Raw genomic sequence first — 20,173 nt, 5'->3', positions numbered from 1 at the left:
GCAGCTCTCATTGAATGCTTTTCTTGAGAAAGCTGGAAAAGGGCAAGCAAGCAATCGAAGGCACCAGGCAGAACTTTTGCTCGCCTTCCGTCAAGGGCCTGCTTCTGTGGGGAAGGTCCTGCAGAAACTGGGGTGCATTTGAGGCAGGCCATCTGGGTGAAGACTGGGCTGGTGTTTGTCTGCCCGCGTCTCAATAGCCACACTTCGGGTGTCCCCATCTGAGTTACGGTCCGGGCTCCCTTCATAGTCACTAGAGAGAGAAATGGACGCTGTTAGGGGGTGATTCATCTGACCTATTTTAGACGTCTACCTTAGGAATAGGTGAACCATGCCCTAGAAATGCTTCTTGAATACTTGAATAAGGGGCCTTTCTTGTTTTGTTCGATGACTTATTCTCAGTTTGTTATATGCAAGTTTTCTTGCTTTTAAGTAATATTTTTTAATTCTTTTCATTTTTAATACAGAGTTAATCTTTGCTCAAGATGAGGATGTGCTGATAAGACATCCCCTCTGAGAGCCGGGGTTTCAAAAACTCAGCAGTTTCACTCCTGTGTTTTTATAGTTTGTCTTCTGGAAGGGATGTGTGGAATAGAAACGACAAAGTATTAAGACCAAAGAAGACAGAAGCCCAGAGGGGAAAAAGATGAGCAAGTCAGAATCTGAAACAACATAGTTAGGAAACACAGATGATGTGGTTTCTGTGAAAAGCTTGTTTGTTCAGTTAGAGGGGAAGGGAATTTGTGTATGCATAGCTGCAGTTTAATTAACTGTAGGAATCCCTGTGTATATACAAAAACGCAGATTAATTTATTGGATAGACTATCCACTATTGTATTATTATACTGGATATTATATGATATAGGGATATACTATTATAGATTTTATGTGTGTGTGTGTGCGCGCGTGCGTGTGTATGTGCTGTTGTAGACTCCAAATGCATGTGCATAAGGTGGCAGAGGAGCTTGACAGAGAAGGGTCTGTGTATAGAAAATGGAAAGCGGTGGAATAAAAAATTTTTTTGTTACATCAAATGATCCACTAAGTCTGCGGTTTTTAAAGTTGCATTTCTAACCCTTCAGTATAGCTAAGAAATACTGGAAGATTGGATCTGGCTTCAGAAATCGTTCCCTAATGTAAAGATACCTTTCTGTAAAAGTTAAGGATGATTTTTTTCAGCTGCCTAAATTTTCCCTCTAGATCTCTTCCGCACCAGGGCAGAACGTGCAACAGGAGATCGGCAGCTGCTGTATTTTGAAATAAGTATGTAGGGATGCTACTGGGTGCTATTGCTCCTGCCCTGCTGAAGGTGTCAAGGGTTTGGTATTGCTTTCTCTGTCTTCTTGCTTTTTCTTGCTTATTCAATCAGCATAGGATCATGCAAGGAGCAATGTGGGAAGTGGTTTAACTAGGTGGGACATAGACCTGAGCTCTAATTCATGTTCCTATGTAAACATGGTTGTCTCCTAGCTATAGGCCAGGTTTAGAGGTTCTTCATCACAGACATTTTCTTCTCTCTATTGTATTTGCTTTCCCTCCCGTTGAGCCCTTGTCAAGAGCTACGAATGAGCTGCATTCATTGTTCTTTTTATATGTTGTGTGAAAGCTGTATTTTAAAGTATATGTCATATAAAATGTGTCTGTATAAAATGTGTTTATAAACTTTACTTATGAAAAGCTTAAAATAGACTGAGGTATAAAAGAACTTTCATTGGGCAGAAGACAGAACTTCATTTACAATGGATAAATGCATTGTTGTTACTCAAACTAAGCAGCATGCAAGCTATTCATGGAATGGCATTCATCTTTAATAAATATTTTACATAATACATGCAAGTTATTCATGGAATGGCATTCATTCTTAATAAGTGTTTTATATAATGCTGACCACTTGGGACAATCAGGAATTAAAGATTTGGTAACAGTGTGGTCTCTCATCTTCTTTTCCTCGCTTTTGATATCAGTGCTATAAAAGTGGTTGTAAGGTTTTTTACAGTTCCAGACCCGCTGAACATTTCCAGTGTATTGGTAGACTGCTGTATAATACATGCAAGCCTATTAATAGATCTTTGCTTTTCTTTTCATAGATTCCTCAGTACTAGTTTTCACCCCCCCCAAAAGTCAAAGGCTTGTAAATTGAAAATTTGCGGTGTATTTGTGATGACTTCTATTTTTGCGAATATGGGATGCTATTTTAAAACATAATGTAATTGGGAGTGCTTTCCTTGTTGCAGTTACTGATGGCAAATCACCCTGGTCCCTTCAGTAGTTCAAACATTAATCTTTGGGAAAAGTGAGTGTCAGAAGCCTGGTTATGAAGCCGTGGGGCCATTTATCGGCTGCGCTGACACTTAGCCTTTGCTGGAGGTAGGCGTGAGGCATAGCAAGCTTTGGCCAGGAGGAGCAGAAGATGTTTTGCATACTGAGTCATGGTATTAAATGTGCTTTTTACAATTATTTACAGTGAAATTCGTTGTAAGAATGAATCAGGTCATTGGTATTTAATCTGAACTAGAGTTGTGAAACTTCAAATGACTCTGCAGGAGATAGGTTGCTGTGATGACGTGTATCATCCAGGGCTGTATAGCTCTTCTAGGCAAAACATGTCCTCGTGGTTACGCCTTTTTTTGTATTTCTTCTTGCTTATGTAGAAAGCCTGTATGTGTAATAATTTGAAAAATGTGAAGGCTTTTAAAATTTCTTAAATAAAATTATTTATTTATAAAGAAATGTCTCAATGTAAATATACATATTTGATGATAATACATATTATTATAAATATAAATATATAAATGCGTAATTAGAAGACAATGTAATAGTCCATTCTCAAATGTTTTATGTCTGTAAGAGGAAGGAGTATTCTGAACTGAGTTTTTTGGTGGCTGGTTTTACGGTAGTATCATGTGCAACATTTTTGGTTTATACAGTAAGGCAGGGGAGGGAACACTTTCTTCTATTTTTAATTTTGTGTCTTAACGATACAGATAATTACAGTGGTTTCTCTTGTATTTTTCTCAGTTGATGGTACCTAATGCAGTCAATTCATGAAATATGTGTATTATGGTGGGATGAGACTTTTGCAGCGTGACATGGATCATCAGTATTTAAACTCTGACCTCTAGGTTTGATAAAAATCTTTTTAGATCAGGTGTTACCCACAATGATAATAATATGTAACACACAAAGCTGAGCTTTCACTCCTTCTACTATCAACTTTACAATTACAATGTGTTTAAAATATTTGTACTAAGGGTTTCTTGCTTTCAGAAAAAGTCTACATGCTGTTTGTTTGCAAAGGAAAATGTGAGACTTACAGCTGAAATCGACGTTTATGTACAAGGGCATTTTTTTCCTGTTTTATTTGTTTATTATTTGGTTTAGGTAACATTGCTTTATCTAAATCTTGTACATGATTTATTAGTGAATGTTAACTACTCAGTAATCCTAGTAGAGAAAGTATTGGCCAAGGAATTTAGACTTAGTTCTTCAGCTCAGAATATAGTATTATAAAGAGTTCACATTGGGTCCTTTTTAAATTAAATTACTTATTATTCTATAGAGCTTCCTAGCCAGTTTTCTTCCTTTTCTATTTAATTTTTTGGGGTTGTTTTGGTTTTTTTACCCCTTGCTGCTTGTCAACCCTGGATGCAATTCTGAGATCAAAAAAGCCAGTATTTGCACAGCTTTTTGATTTCCTGGGACAAAGTCTAAATATGTAAGTGGTGGCTTTGTTCACAGCTTCAGAGACTGGACTTTGCTGCTGCAGTCATGATTATAATAAAGGAAGGAAAACAGACCCAAATGCACCATGCAAACTAAGATGGTTTACGGTTGGACTCGATGATCTTAAAGGTCTTTTCCAACCTAAATGATTCTATGATTCTATGATCTATGATTCTATGACTGGTTGGGGGTGGGTTTCGGGGGTTTTTTTTGTTTTTTTTTTTTTCCCTTGGTTTTAAAATACGCTTCCCACCCCAGTTCTGCTTTTTCCATTACCTGTTGAAATTGGAGTGGTAACCTAAGCCTAGCAGAATGTTAAATTTCCTCTGCCAGGTGCCATGATGTTCCAGCTTTTGACCTGTGCAATACTGGAAAAGGCCACACGAGGGATATTGCAGCAAGGTCGTTGAGACGCTTCATCAAAGCTGTGTGGTACTGATGGCTGACACTGGGTCTGAAAGAGTCTAGGCAAAAGTCCACATGCAAGTCTAGCTAACTCATTAGACTTTAATTTTGTTATATGAGGACTTAATTAGGTCCCCTGTAATAATTCCAGAACCCTCACAAAAAGCTAAAGAATGACCCCACATAGTCATTAGAAGCCACAAAATACCTGTGTGAGTCAAAAAACCCTACCCAAGGAAGGGAAAACTCTTAATCTACAAGTAATTTCTAAACGAGTCCACATGAATGTGTGAAATCACTCCTTTGACCTTGGCGATCTCCGAGAAAAGTCACGGGTCTCTGCAGTTTCTCTTAGAATCATAGAATCATAGAATCATAGAATCATACAGGTTGGAAAAGACCTCTAAGATCATCGTGTCCAACCGTCAACCCAACACCACCATGCCCACTACACCATGTCCCTAAGGGCCTCATCTACACGTCTTTTAAATACCTCCAGGGATGGTGACTCCACCACTTCCCTGGGCAGCCTGTTCCAAGGCCTGACCACTCTTTCAGTAAAGAAATTTTTCCTAATGTTCAATCTAAACCTCCCTTGGCGCAACTTGAGGCCATTTCCTCTTGTCCTATCGCTAGTTACTTGGCAGAAGAGACCAACACCCACCTCGCTACAACCTCCTTTCAGGTAGTTGTAGAGCGCGATGAGGTCTCCCCTCAGCCTCCTCTTCTCCAGGCTAAACAACCCCAGTTCCCTCAGCCGCTCCCCATCAGACTTGTGCTCCAGGCCCTTCACCAGCTTCGTTGCCCTCCTCTGGACGCGCTCCAGCACCTCCATGTCCTTCTTGTAGTGAGGGGCCCAAAACTGAACACAGTATTCGAGGTGCGGCCTCACCAGTGCCGAGTACAGGGGCACGATCACCTCCCTGCTCCTGCTGGCCACACTATTTCTGATACAGGCCTTAGGCTAAGAAAAGAGGTGCTGCAGCTGATAGGAGGGTCTCTGCTAGCAGATGACAGACTGTTGGAAAAGTCGGCGAGCAGAACGCTGCGCACACACCGGCGCAGCAAGGAACAAGGCTAGCTGTCACGTATTTCTGGCACCAGCCAATTATTTTTTTTGTTGGAAGAACAGATACAGCCTTAGGCTAGTAAGGTATGTTTTAGGTGTGACTCCTAATCATGATTCTGTTCAAATCGACTTTATCTTTATTTCAAAATTTTTCAAATTTTATTTTAAATTGATAAGATAAATCAAGAGTTAAAACAGGGTTTTATTAGACTCAGTGCATTACCTAGGAAAACATGCAGGATTCAGCCAGCCTGCTTTCTCCTGCAATTAGACTTAAACCGATGGATCCTCCTCTGTGGCTTTAACAGCACCTGAACGTTTCTGGCCCTCCATGGAGGTGAATGAACATACTCAGTTTCTTTCCTCTGGCCTGAAAGTAATTCTGGGCTGGTTTGCCTTTGTCAGCCAGTCAACCTGGTTTCTTGGGGACCATTTTTCCCCCCTTTCTTTTCAGTATGTGTGACAGGGGCTGTGGCTCCATGTTAAGAGGTTCCCTTTTCCAGTTTCATCCCTTTCCTCACATCCCCCTGCCACATACCACAGCTGAATGCCTTCTTCGTTACAGGCACTCAATGGCAGGTGCGACTGGCCTGTTGTGAATAGTTCCCTATTGAACAACATGGGGGGAAAAATGGATGCTAACGTGTTGTTGCTTGGAGGTAGGAAGGATTGGTTGGGGCCAGGTAAGGACAGAAAGCTTGCTGCCAGAGCGATTGCGCCATAGAGTTCCACCTTCAGAAACACTAACATATGAAACAAAAAGATGCCTCATGTTTTCCCTTTTAGTCCCATTTTATGCCTGCTAAGTCCATAATAAATCACTTAAACAACAGGCGGTGCCTTTCGCATTGGTGCCTGCGATCAATCCAGCCCCCAAACAATTGCCATGCCAGTTTTCTGCTTTGGTTTCCCCCATCTATCTGTGACCGATCTTTTAGCGTGACATTTCCCTTCTGGTTCTGCCCAACCAAGCCTCGCAGCAGCCAGACCCCGGGCAAACAGTAGCATTCCTGCACTCTCAGCTACCCCCGTGCTTGCTGCAAGACCACTCTCCCAAGAGACAGGATGCATTTCTACACAGATAAATGACAGTATTCCTCATAATTGCCTCATTATCTTCCTGAGAAACTTTTTTCTTGACAGCAGACGAAATCATGGATTTTTGCATATCTTTTTTTCTGCAGTCTTAAAGTAAATGCTCTAGGAGATCAGGTGTTCTGCTGAACCATCATTGCTGTGGCATTTCTTCTTTGGCTGACAACTCTACATATTATTTTGAGTGGAATCTAGGCAGAAGTCGCTACTATTGCATGAAATGGTGGTGAAACACTGGAAGAGGTTGCCCAGGATGGTGGTAGATGCCCCATCCCCAGAAACATTCAAGGTCAGGTTGGACAGGGCTCTGAGCCACCTTATCTAGTTGAAGACGTCCATGCTCATTGCAGGGGGGTTGGACTAGATGACCTTTAGAGGTCCCTTCCAACCCAAACTATTCTATGATTCTATAAAGCCTTTCTGTACTTGTGCCTTTGGGTGGAGCAAAGTCTTCATCTAACAATATCCCCATCATTCCTTGCCCACAGCAGCAATTGCTCAGGAACCCTATAGAAGGAGCATACCATATACCCCAGTAAGTGATTTTAATTGACTAAGCAGAATTTTTGTTTCTGAATTGTTAATTATACTTTCCATTTTTAAACTATGCTTCAGAATTACTAACTGTCTTTCGGTAATGGTCAGTATTTAGCACGTGTCTCAGGCATGTTACTTAACCATTATATAATGCATCAGCAGGGGCTGGCTAATTGGAATTCACGCTTTTTTTTTTTTGTGGATTTTGATGTAGTATCATTAAATAGTACAGAATTACCAACTTTGTCCACAGAGTCCATCTCTGGACACATGCTCAGGTTCGGGCAGCTCTTTATTTTTCCCTCAACATTTTGCAGTGGAATACCTTCCCTCCTTCTTTTTTCTTTCAGTCTCTGCCTCTAAGACCATAGAGGTCTTTGTCATCTTCACCAGCTTTCTAGCACACATGGTCCGTTGCATATGTGTTGTGGTTTAACCTGGCAGGCAGCCAAATATCATGCAGCCGCTCGCTCACTCCCCCCTCCCGCCCCAGTGGGATGGGGAGAGAATCAGAAGGGTGAGAGTGAGAAAAACTCGTGGGTTGAGATAAAGACAGTTTAATAAAACAGAAAAGGGAAAATAATAATAACAATAACAACAACAACAACAACAACAATAATAATAATAAAATAATATACAAAATGAGTGATGCACAATGCAATTGCTCACCACGCGTGCTGACCGATAACCAAGTAACGATCGCTACTTCCTGGATCACGCCTACCATTCATATACTGAGCATGATGTCACATGGTATGGAATACCCCATTAGCCAGCTGGGCCGGCTGTCCTGGCTGTGCTCCCTTCCAACGCTTGTTTTGTTTTGGTTTTTTTTTCTTGAGCTAAATGTCCTTGACTAGCAGGGTACTTAGCAACAAGTGAAAACATCACTGTGTTATCAACATTCTTCTCATACTAAATCCAAAACACAGCACTAGGAACAAATTTAACTCTATCCCAGCCGAAACCAGGACAATATGCTCCATCTGACATGTTTTCACTTGAGTCACTCCTTCACCCGAGGTGTGGGTGCTGCAATACTGTACTCCAAACCGAGACACAGATGCTTTAATCCGGACTGCATGGCCAACTGTCTCAAACGGAAGCTAACATTCATGTTTAGAAACCAGGCAAAGTATTGCTAAATGAAGAAGGAAAGTAATTTCAATTTCTGCTGTGGGCTGAGGTCTTACCTTTATTTTAGCTCTTATTACGCTTGGGTTTTAATTAAACTTGTAGATAGGTCATGTTATTGAAAAAACAGTATTAAATTAAGCTTTTTGTATTTGTAAGAAATTTATCCTAAACCGTGTTTTGCCCCGGAAAATTACCAGCGCAGCAACCCCTCCCATCTCTCTCTTTCCTCTTTCTCTTTCTCTTTTCCGTGCCCCTGGGATGTCCCGTCCTGCCACAGCTCTGGCTGCTCTCCCCCACTGTCTCTTAGCCAAACCTGTGCAAGAGGAGGGACTTGGTCCTCCTGCTTCAGATGGTCCTCCTTGCCAGGGAGACATGGTTTCTGCCGTCTCTGTCTGCTGCCTGCTCTGCGGCTGGGACAGGAGGCTGCAGGCAACAGATGTTCAGACATGGGAACTTCCTTTCCCTAATTGAGTCCCCAATTCTAGGTGGAGGATGTACCAGCTCTCTGGTTTTAACCCGCTACTGTGAACACAAAAAGAAGATGCTTTTCCCACAGAAGGCAAGATCACTCCAGGGTAACGGTCCCCATCAACACAGGCAGAAATCAGCCCTGACTCCCCACCCCTTCCCTTGTCCTGTCTGTCAGAGCATGCCACTGGAGAAGGGCACAAGGAAGTAGGAGAGAGCATCCCCGCAGCAAAAGGCTCAGGGAAGAAGACAACAAAACCCAAAATCTATCCATGTTACATCAAACGGCTTGTGCCAAGAAAACAAACTTTCACGTCAGGGCAACTGCACGTGAGACAAAGCCAAGCTGCCACAACTCGGTAAGGACTTTTCTTTGTTTACCCAATCTGCAAGTGTGTACTGGATGGAAGAAGGGAGCAGGAAGAGAGGTTGAAGGAGTCAGGGCTACCCTGAGCCCCAGGGTACGAACGTGGAAACCACTGTTTTGCAGAGCTGAGAAGGTGCCACTGTTTTTTTGTGCCACAACACTTAGAGCATTTCAAAGCAAGCCACATGTTGCTTTAAAATGCCAGCAGATCATCTCTACAGCGTTTTCAAAAACACATTTTCCACAATTCTCAATAACTGCTCATGGCTGGTGTCCAAACAAACTACGAAGATGGCAAACTTTGACATTTAAGTGCACAGGCTGGCAAAACTACGAGCAGGTAACCAAGCTATGAGGAACCCTCGCTGCTATACATACCAGCAGACTTGTTTAGTCTCCCTGCATTTAGCTTCCCTTGATTCACTGAGAAAGGCACATGCTAAACCAGACACAATGCCATTTCGTTTCTGTGGCACAGACTTGTGAAGTTCCCTAGGCCTTGTTTCTTGCATAAGGAGTAAGACAGGTGAATGTAGAGAAGTTTAAATAATTGCTGCTGGGCATTTAAAGCAATCATTCGTGACTGCGGTTTCCCATTTGGTACCAGTGATGATTAAACTCGTCTAAGCCTCTCCTCCCCTCCCCTCAAACATTTTCCGCCTGTCATACTGACACAGCTGTTTGTGTGTCTGTACAGTGGATTGGATCAGGAACTGATCCGGCTAAAAATAACCGAGGGTAGAGTGGGGAACTATTACTCTTCAGCCACTGAAACGTTCCGCTCTGCGTCGTGATGCAGTTGTGCACACAGCTGCACTGGCACAGGGAGGAGAGCATGGGAGTAAATGACCACGAGGACACACAGAGGAGGAGATGAGGGACGCTCGTTTTGCTTTTGAAAGGAATGCAGGTGGAACCACAGCTTCAGTGGGTAGTACCCACCTGGCAGCTCCACTCCTCAAAGGTACTTAGCAAGAGATGAGCACCAATTCCAGCTGTGTAATGTACATTTGGAAAATAAAAAATTCATAAGCTGGTCCTCCTCCGGAAATATTTCTTATGTGCATAAAAAAGGTAGAGTTCTGTTTAATGCTTTTGTTCTGCTTTCTTTTAACTCGTCGCTGTTCCCCCAGGGCTGTTGTTTCATGACGTGGATTGCATGGTGGCAATACCAATTTAAGGAACCACTGAGCTCCTTGGATGTTTGTTACCACCCACCCCAGACTGCAATTTTCCCTCACTCGTGCCAAGCCTGCTGTTTGTGGAGCTGTGCTGAGCGCTGGATCAGGGAAGCAATCCAAGTTAAAAATAACCCAGCGGGTGGCTGGGGATGGCAGGAGCCTCAGCCATCCAATGTAATCTGCTGTCACAAGTTAGCGAGAGCTGTTTGCAATTGCAGGTAGTCACGAAAGCCCAGCTTCGGACATATCTATTTGCTACAAGAAATATGAAATTTTCAGCCAGTTGAAGGAGCCTTGTGAATGAGGATGCAGGAATCCTTCACCCGTGTTCATAAGGGACAAGAGAGCAAACTCACTGTGCACAGATGCCAGCACAAAACGTCTTCACACAAGCTTTACTTTAGCGGTCCTTCACATGGCGGTTTTGCAACAAAAGCTAATGGCAGTGTCCGCTATTCAGCTGATGTATGTTGTTTATTCTGTGGATTAGGGAGAAAGTTACCATGGTTTTTAATTTTAAAGTGCTGGAAGGGTACTGCGGCTATGGGGGCTGCGCCAGCACCAAGCAAGAGAATAGAAGAGTATTCTTCACAGAATAGCTTCGTGTTACAGAGAGAGGTACCAATTTGCAGATGTATTCCAGAAGAATACCTCTTCTTCTCAGCTCTGGAAAAAACAATACCACCACTGTGATGCACCAGCACTAACCTACATGATCACAGCAGCAGTGATGTGATTTTCACCTACTCATAGGCTTGCAGGGGAGCATCTGTAATTACTTACTCTCTCTTGTATTCCAAGCCATATCTGGGTTTCTTCTGGCTTCTCTCTTCAGTTCATGGTTCATGCCTCCTGGGTTGAGTATTTTTAAATACCAGTCATTTCCTTTTTCTCCCCCTCCTACTTGTGACTTGGCACTTCACTGCTTCCCTCCCCAGGAATGCCCCTGCTGGGAGCTGGCTGCTTTGAGCGCTGATGGCAATGAAGGTGAAGCATCAAGGGCTTCAGAGCCTGAGGAATTTCAGGATCTTCTCAGGTTACATTTCTTGAGAAAGGAATTCACTCTTTCTTTACATGCATTAGTGGCTCACTGAGGTGGAAGGTGCAGTTGAAACCCACAGTTTCGTTAGCAGCTATATCACATATTAGCCAAATGAAAGCAAGTGCCTGAGGCTTAAGGTAGGACGTGGCTGCCCTAAGACAAACTCTGAATGCGCTCTCACCAACCTCTGTGCTCAGAATAGGCCTGAGACATAACATCACTGTCAACCATGCCAGGCAACTCCTTAGATTTCAAGGGTCCAGAAGAAGTACCATCATATTTTGCCATCTTCTTTCAACCTTCTAAGAATGTGAGGACTCGTGTTCAGTGATTTTAATTCTTCTCTCTCTAGACTCAAGGAAAAATGTTCTGTTCTACCCCCCTGCCCCCTGCATTCCCATTGCTGCTTCCCTTCTTGTGATAATTGTTAAAAGATCTCTATTTTTTTTTTTTTTACAGTAAAGCAGCTTGTGGTTCCTGTTTGACCCTAGGTTCACATAAAGGTTTGATCATATGTCCAATGAACTGGGAAGATGTCTGCAATCTCTCTAATGCATACTATATGTAAACTCTGTTTTTCCTGTTTTGCTCAGTATTTGTGCCTGCCTGAAAGCATAGAGAGAAATCAAAGGTCACCTGTTAGAGAAATAAGGCAAGAAAAGAAAGCAGCTGACCAGCAAAAAGGCATCTTCTTAAGCACAACAGCCAGGTGCAGAGCTGTGGGAAGAAACATCTCAGACCCTGTCCTAGAAAAGAAGATCTTCTGCTAAGGCTGGGAAAAGGCAGATCAAATCACAAAGGCCTGTCAAAAGTTCTGCCTTCTGTAAAGACAGATCATTGTATGTGCTTTGGGGTGATTTGGGGTAAGCAAGGAGAGACTGCCCTTTTGTGAGGGAAAACATTGACAGATTAGGGACTGACACAGAGAAGCCTCCTCTGTGGTTCTGTGCTTAAAGATGGGAAAGCGCAAACACCTGAACCATAGCTACCTAGAGTTGAGCAGTATTTTGGTGATGGGCAGCCTGAGGTAGAGACGTAGCAGCCAATAGCCCAAAGCAACATATGACCAGCAGCAGGAGAATTGCAAGAGCTCTGGAAAACAGAAAAAAAGAAGTCCAGATATGAGGGAGCAATTACTTGGGGGGTCTGAAGAATGGTGACCCTTCTCCCATGCAGCTGTTACCACCTCCAAATCACCTCATCTTCCCAGCAGCTGCAGGAAATCCAAGTCCCCAGTCTTTCTTCCTAGTTGTTCATCCCATTTCAATCTCTTCTGCTTACCCTTTCCCTCACATAGTGGCCTGGTTCAACCCTTCAGCTTTGCGATGGCAAAATGCCTTGCGACACCTTTACTTTGGCCGTGTCGCCCTTCTTAATAATGCCGTGCCATTACCCTTACCCTTACCCATGCGCAGGGCAGGGAGATAGGCTTGCGCAGGCCAGTTGTGCTTGCAGTATTACCAGAGAAACCTTTCTGAGGAAGCTTTGTCAGGGGTCAGACCAGCTGCATTTCCAGGCAGAAGAACCTTACTTGGCCTGGCCTCCTGAGGGCTGTTGTGAGTTCTGCGAGTAGCTTTGCTTTTTCGGATGAAGGTTACTTTGGTCAATTCCTCGAGGCTGTGCAGCCAAGGTTTGCTGTGGTATGGTAGTTATTTTGAACTGCCTGTCCGTACGGCTGTTCAGACAAGTCTCTTCTAAGCAACGCCGACTTTTACATCCAATGGTGCTGTGCTTTGCACAGAGAGGGCCAAAGGGAAGGGAACAAAGGAGCTTGCACATCTTCACACTCTCTGCATCTGTGGGGATGTTTGGACCTGGTATGGCCTGCTTTAATCGATGCGTGCTTTCACTTACCCTTGAAGGGTTACTGTGCTCTGACCATGCTGTCCCACCCATCCCAACATGTCCCCCAGGCATAGTCAGCTAACCACAGCTACAGATACCTCCATAGCAAGCCTCGGGAAGAAAGAGGAAAATTTTGCTTCCCCTAAACAGTCTGGCTCCTTTGCTCTCTGGTTCCTAGGCTCTCACCTCAGAAGGAGTTCACGTGAATGAGTGTCCCAAACAGGCCAGGCTTATGAGAAGACAACCAGCCAGTTGCCAAAGTCCATCAAGACTGCAAAAGCAGTGTTATCAGGTGGATTCATGCATTTTCTACTAAGAAAGCCAGCAAGCACTTGAATGAGAAAAGGGAGGGGACAGTTGAGAGGTGGATCAGCCTACTTGTGAGATGAGCAGGTCTGGCATGGAAAGGCTGAAGGCCCTTCAGAGCTTGGGACACAAGGGCATAAGCAGCAAAGCAGATGCCTCTTTTGGCCTCTGTTTGCTCCAACTCTTCAAATATCCTGTATTTTCCTTTTTTTCAGAGATGGAGGCTCCTGCTGTTGCGTCTCTGGCTATTCAGACCAGTGTTGCTGGGGTAAAGGGGAAACAGGGCCAGAAAGAACAGAGTTTGCTATGTGTGCAGTTTTGTTTGTTTGATGTATCTCAAAAATTGCTTTAGAGATTACGCATTAAATACTTCTAAATTTTTATTAAACACGTAAAACACACCTCTTGTCCAAGATCAAAATAAATGCGTTTTCCCGGTCATAAACAATGAAGCAAAGAGGAATGTAAAAGAAGTTGTATTTCAGTCATCACTATTACATATACTTTGTCAGCAGGGCACTGGAAAACTGGATCCCATACAACTCAGGGGACAGAACTGGGGAGATAATCTCCTTAGAGCAGCTGCAGCTCTGCTAGAACCAGGTCCACCTACCAGCGGGACGGTGTGTCGCTGCAGAATAAGGTTCTGCCACTTTCTCTCGTAAAGGAATGGTAAGCACTGTGTGCCATCTTCTGGCTTTTCAGATTCATGCAGAAATGTTAGATGAAAATGAAGACCAATTCTAAGAATATCCCTCACCTTATCTGCATCGCACAGCAGCTGTGCTAAGTAATAGTCATCCCTCTGTGAAGGATGACACATGTATTTCCAAACCTGGTCCTGCCAGGGGCCAAGAAACTGATGCTCAGGAGGTCACTCTAGGGAAAAAGAAAGAAAAAAAGATGGGATAACAAAGATCACTGGAGTGAAAATTTTTATTTCAGAGACGTCATTCATCCATTTGTCTATCTTAGGTATTTCTAAAGTGCCATAGTCTCACTTAGTATCTAAGCACCATTAGCACAATAGGAATTTACAGTATTCTACAGAGCTCCCTCAGCTGGCAGGAGGATCTGGGCACCAGCTGGTGACCACGGCTCTGGGATAGAGTGTGCTAGGGATGGTCTGCTGGAATGACAGTAGCTAATTACCTTTTGCTTTTTCCAGTAGTCTCCCACTATGAGCCTGAGAGAGGAGACGACTGGTATAGAAGCCTGTGAGCTAGCTGCTGTGAAAGTAAACCTTCTGGTTCTTGACTTTTTGCACATGCCCATACCTCTGACTTCTGAATTTGGCTCGTGAGTTTCTGCTGCCCACAAAGCGATTAAATCCCTGGAAGAAGAGGAACATACCCTGAAACTTCTGCAACAGTGAAGGAAGGGTGGTGCCCAGATTCTCCTCTCCAGCTAGATGATCACAAACAGTAAAGGGCAGACAGGCTAGGGGAAGTGAATTATTTCAGCCAAGTGACACTGAACAGGGAAAACTAACAGTGGCTGTGGAAAGGAACTCCAGAAATGTGCTTACACTGGTGAGCAATCCAATCCTAGCCACAAAGACTAGTGCGCTGGCAATGTGCTGTGAACCCTAAGGCCACTTTGATTTGGCATACAGTTTTGAATAAGTTCATGAAGATCTTAGAAATAAATGCACGTCAATCCTTTTAATTTATAGAGCACTGTTAAATATACACAGCACTTCACAAAGCATGTAGAAAGGAAAAGAAATGCTCTGAGGACTGCTGCAAAGGCATATTCAGGGGCAGCTGGTTCTCAAACCAGAATCTCGATGTGAGAGGGCTTCCCTTTGAGCTGAGCTCAGCTATGTGCAGACCTGGGTTCAATTTCATTGATCTGCGACTCCGTTCAGCTTGCCAAAAGAAAAGTTGCATTCACAAGATGCCTTTCCCTGGCAAACAGGGCTTCTCAGCCAAACAGACAGTTTCAGTGCTGTAGATTTTCTTTAGGAAACTTAAAACTGGAATTGGACAGACACACACAAATTGATCAGTTCTACAGCCGGACCGCAACATAACCTTTGAATTCAGTTAAAAATGAGCCTACCAACTGAGAGCTGTAGTATCCCTTCTGAAAGTCTGCTAGCAAATGAAAATCTTGACGCTTCTGGAACCAACTAGATGACCATTAGTCACATTTCCAAACCACTTTCCAGAAGTGGAATAGAAATCAAGAAGTCATTGGTTTGAAGCTGTTCATAAAAAAAACCCAAACCAAACACTAAGCTAAAAGCAAAAATGTGCATTCGCAAACGAAGGCTTTGGTTCCTGTGTAAACAAAGCCCACCCCATTTCTGAGAGCTCCTTCTACTTCCCTGAGCAGCTGCACATAAAGGTGCCTTGTTCCTCTAGGAGCTGCAAACAATTTCATGCTCCCCCTACAGCTCCTTTTTATTAAACTATATGAACATTTTATCAGCAGTTGAGGCGCTTGCAGAAAGGATCCCTGCAATCCCTTGGAGAGAGCAAGTTCTACAGAGTAAGCCGTTCACAAGCATCCCTGGCCAGCAGCTGCCATGGATCTTCTTCGCATCTTTATTTCCTTCATCTCTTCGCCACCACAGCTCCTGTCCTTTCACTGGCTTCAGTCTCCATTCCTTTTTCCAGAGACCTACTGAAGCCATGGAGCCAGCTGCAGGATTAGTAAGGTACATTGCAAAACCAGCAATCTTTTCTAAGCTCCAGCAGTGCTGGATAAGCACACCAGTCGGTATTGTCACTAAAACGATCAGCAGCAAAACAGTCAAAAATATAAACAATGTAAAGTCTTGCACTGCAATTCCTTGTAGTTAAAACCATGAGGGGGGTACATCCTACAACTGCCACTGATATGTACCTGTGTAAAATGAGGGGGAGAGCACTACGAGGAAGTTGTTCCTCGCAACCATAGGGGCCACACATTTTTATATAGATATATAAATAAACCGACTCAATTCCAGATCTTATACACACACACAAAGTAATCAGTGTAAAACTGAATGTCCTGATGTGAAAATTCAGATGTTTTGGTAAAAAAACTATTTCTCCCAGCTTCTTATTGAGAAATGCTAGTATATACAGTATGTTTAGCGTTTCGAGAAGTACTGATACGGTGTAGTGTCACACAGCTGGCCATTTTGACCACTGCCATGGTGTGTGCACGCATGATCGCTTACATGAGAGTGTGAAGATACACTTAGTATAAAAGCTAGTTCATACATATAGATGTTATTTACACACACACACTGGTCAAAATGGGACTTAAGAAATACTGGTACGGAATCAGGTCAGTCATAGCACACTGCTGTTCTGTCCCATTTTGCAACACAGCTTACGCCATCCCACTTGAACCGTATCTGTGAATCTGAATTCTGCAGCACAAGGAGGCTACCAGTACAAACTCACGGCGACCTCCATACACCTGTCAAGTTGCGTACCACAGTCTTAGCAGCAGCAAGTATAATTCTGATTTTTTTTTTTTAAGCTGCCAGGTAGGTATGATAGTTTTCTACACCAGTTACCCACCAGTTCTGAGATTCCAGAACAGGCCATGTCCCTATCCTGCAGCTCCCTCGTTGCTAACATCTAAGAAGCATTTGCAGAAAACCTTTGCAGGCATGCCTGCCTTCTCTGGTTCAGGGTATGCCTACATGTTCCTTTTACAAGCAGACTCAAGTGGTCTTTGCCTGTGCTTCAAGCTGGCCTGCACGCTGTACATGCATAACACAGAGTCTGCAGCTTCTCAGCAGGACTTACTTAGCTTTGACCTTCCCAACTGCTGTGTGAGATGCAGAGCTGGCTTAGACCACAAATATGGTGAGCTTCCATAGACTTGTGCAGTATTATATAGGTCACAACATTTCAGCTGCGAGTGGAACAATGCCCCTTAAGGACCCCATCTCCCATCTTATTTCCCTTGACACGACCACACATGCATATGTTGCATGACCAAGCAGCTTCTTATCACGTGACCTGACGTTGTGCGTTCCCTCCTCAGGCTCCCAGGCAGACACCTCTCATGGGGAGGTGGGAGAAAACATCTGCACCTTGGCCACGTGGCAGATGGCATCCGATTCTAGTACCGGGGAAAGAGGATGGCAGGACTTTGGGATGCAGAACCACCCACCGCAACCACTGCTCACTTTCTGTCCACGCCCCAGGTGCGCTGGGAGGAGGAGGTGACTGAAAAGGACAACATGGGCCAAAGGCATTACTCTGGCCAGCTGCCTATAATCCAAGTGCCCTGGTGTAGTCACACCCTTGCCCATCTCCTTGTCCCTTAGGCACGTTTTGGTCAGGCCTGGACACAGAGCTGCATCCTAGATCACCCCCAGACCACACCTAGTGATGCTGCCTACCACACATGCACCCGCTGGTGTGAGACTAAGTAGGAGTTGCGACTGAAGCTCTTCCCACAGTGGGGGCACTTGAAAGGTTTCTCCCCCGTGTGGGTACGACGGTGACGGATGAGGGTAGAGTTGTCACTGAAGCAGGTACCACACTCGGCACACTTGTAGGGCTTCTCCCCAGTGTGGGTGCGACGGTGCTGGACAAGGTGCGAGCGCTGGCTGAAACTCTTTCCACAGTCAGGGCACAAGTATGGCTTCTCACCTGTGTGGACACGCCGGTGGATGACCAGCTTAGAGCTCTCGCTGAAGCACTTGTTGCAGTCAGCACACTTGTAGGGCTTCTCGCCTGTGTGGAGCCGCTGGTGGGCAATGAGGTTGGAGCTGTCGCTGAAGCGCTTCCCGCACTGGGGGCACTTGTAGGGTTTCTCGCCTGTGTGAAAGTTGGCGTGGCGGAGCAGGCCTGAGTTCTGGTAGAAGTTCCTCCCACACTTGGCACAGACATAAGGCCTCTCGCCAGTGTGGTTGCGCTGGTGCTGCACCAGGTGAGTGCTCTGGCTGAAGCTCTTCCCGCAGTCCTTGCATTGGTATGGCCGCTCACCCGTGTGGACACGCTGGTGCTGGATGAGGTGGGAGCGCCGGCTGAAGCTCTTGCCGCAGTCAGCACACATGTATGGCTTCTCCCCGGTGTGGATCCGCTGGTGGCGGATCAGGTCAGAGCTGCGGTTGAAGCTCTGCCCACACTCAATGCAGATGTAGGGTTTCTCTCCCATGAATGCTCGCTGGTGCACCACTGTCTCCTTCCGCTTCCGAAAGCCACAGCGAGAAGTCTTCTCCGGCCCCGTCTCTGAGGAGAGAAGGTCTGGCCTCGGACGGGACAATTCCTGGGTGCAGCCTGGAGAAGCTTCCCTCATGAAAAAGTCCGAAATGGCCCCGCAGGGTTCAGCTGCCTCCAGCCCGTCTTGCTGGAAATCCCCCTCATTTTCACTCATGCTCCCATCACCTGCTGGGACAGGAGAGTCCAGACACAACCAACACGTTTAGTCACGGCCCGCACCTCCTCTTCTCCACCTAGCCTGGGCACCGCAACCGCCCCACACGGCCCCCGGCCAGGTGCCGCGTCCTCCCGCCTAGTCCGCCCCAGCTCCGCCGCTTCTAGGAAAGAGGCGAAGGCGTCGGGACCGGCTCCATCCTCCCTCTCTCTCTGCCACCCGCCTGAGAGGCCGTCCCTGTCACCCCCGACCGACATGGGTGCCGGAGTGGGGACGCACCCCGCACCCGCCCCTACCGCACCCCTACCGTCCCTACCCGGCAGCTTCCCCCGAAGAGGCTGGGTGAGCCGGGCCGGGGCACGGGAGGCCGAGGCGCCGGGTCAGGGAAGGAGCTGCCGGCAGCAGGGGGAGAAGGCGGAGCGGGGAGGCCGGCAGGCAGCGGCGGGGCCTGGCGGCGGCGCCCGGCCGGCCCTCCCGACTCCCGCCGCCTATCCCCCGCGGGCAGCTCCGGCGGCGACGCTGCGGGAAAACCAACCCCCGCTCCCGCAGCTCAGCCCCCGGCCCCTCAGCTGCCCCCGCCCGGGGCCGGTGACCCGCCGTGCCCGCCTCACCTCCGCCCGGTGGCGCGGCCCCGGCCCCGGCCCGGCCCGGGCGGGGCGGAGGGGGCGCCGGGCGCAGCCCCGGCTGGGCGCGGCGCGGCCAGCGGCCGCGGGGAGGGGAAGTTCCCCCGCGCGGGGCCCGCCCCGCCGGCACTTCCTGCGGCTCCCGGGCGGCGGCCGGCCGGCCTCTATGGTTGTAACCCTTCCGGCCCCGGCCCGCCCTGCCCTCCGCTCCTCACCGCGGCGGCCAGAGGTTCCCTCCTGGCCGGGCGCGGGGCTGCAGGAGGCCCCGGCAGGCGAGGCCTGGCCCGGCGGCTGGGCTCGGCTCGGCTCGGCTCGGCCGCCGGTGGAGCCCCTCCTCGCCGGCGGCGTCTCCCGCCGGGCGCTCCCGGGCCGGGACGCACCTCGCAGCCTCTCCCGCTCCCCCAGGGGCGGCCGCCGCACTGCCGAGGCCTGCCCCGCCGCCGGCCTCACCCCGCTGCCCGCCCCGGCGGACTGCCCTTGCCCCAGCTCCTGGACCCGTTCAGGGACTTGGAAGGAAGGAGGAGAGGCTGGAGCGGGTCTCCGGCCAGGCGCCACGCCGACACGGGCCGCATAGCGGGGCCTGGGCACGGCCGGACCTAGCCGTAGGGGTGCAGCCCCGCTCGCTGGAAGCGCAGCCTCTGGGCTTCGTCGGGGACCTCGGGGCAGTGGGAAGCAAAAAGGACCGAGGTTTCGTGGGCCGCCTCAGTTGGCCGTCCTGCTCCCCTGCCCGGCCCCTGCCATGGCTTCCAGTTCTCGCAGTGCTGTCCCGCAGTCTCTCCTCTGCTGTGCAGCCTTCGCAGGCTTCCTCCCGCTGCCACGTTTTTCTGTTGCCTCAGTTGTTTCCTTCACCTAAGGCTCCCTGGTATGTCTTTGTATCACAACTGTCTCTGTTTCCTCCCTCACATTTCTTTATTCTGGCTCCAGAATAAAGAGAAGGCTCCTGGGAGAGCTTGTTGTGGCCTTTCAATATATAATGGGGGCTTATAAGACTTTTTACCAAGGCCTGTAGTGAGAGGACAAGGGACAACAGTTTTAAACTGAAAG

At 46.9% G+C, this 20,173-nt stretch overlaps 1 protein-coding gene across 3 annotated transcripts; it reads right to left on the bottom strand.

The window, feature by feature from the left end:
* Positions 1-13,534: 13,534 nt before the first annotated feature.
* LOC142087935 (uncharacterized) lies at positions 13,535-19,182 on the bottom strand. Of its 3 annotated transcripts, XM_075162731.1 has the most exons (4): positions 19,118-19,182; positions 17,527-18,517; positions 14,325-14,505; positions 13,535-14,051 (listed from the first exon to the last, which is right to left on the bottom strand). In XM_075162731.1, exons 2-4 carry the CDS (start codon positions 18,504-18,506, stop codon positions 13,959-13,961), a joined length of 1,254 nt encoding a protein of 417 aa, XP_075018832.1. In that variant the 5' UTR covers positions 18,507-18,517; positions 19,118-19,182; the 3' UTR covers positions 13,535-13,958. The 3 variants fall into 3 exon arrangements, with proteins under 3 accessions (XP_075018832.1, XP_075018813.1, XP_075018822.1); XM_075162712.1 differs by lacking the exon at positions 13,535-14,051 and having other exon boundaries at positions 14,106-14,505; XM_075162721.1 differs by lacking the exon at positions 13,535-14,051 and having other exon boundaries at positions 14,106-14,505; positions 17,527-18,520; positions 19,118-19,176.
* Between the last annotated feature and the right edge of the window lie 991 nt (positions 19,183-20,173).

The sequence above is a fragment of the Calonectris borealis genome, chromosome 1, assembly GCF_964195595.1.
Source record: "Calonectris borealis chromosome 1, bCalBor7.hap1.2, whole genome shotgun sequence".
NCBI classification, from domain to species: domain Eukaryota; kingdom Metazoa; phylum Chordata; class Aves; order Procellariiformes; family Procellariidae; genus Calonectris; species Calonectris borealis.
Note: the sequence above shows the minus strand (reverse complement) of the source record. Positions and strands in the feature narration are given on the sequence as shown.

What these genes read in the sequence shown, in the direction of transcription:
- LOC142087935 (XM_075162712.1), bottom strand. Translation starts at nt 18,506, where the DNA reads ATGAGTGAAAATGAGGGGGATTTCCAGCAAGACGGGCTGGAGGCAGCT. An exon ending in CACCAGCGGGTGCATGTGTG is followed by an intron (nt 14,506 to 17,526) that starts GTAGGCAGCATC and finishes CTCTTCTTCCAG; the next exon opens with GGATTTAATCGCTTTGTGGG.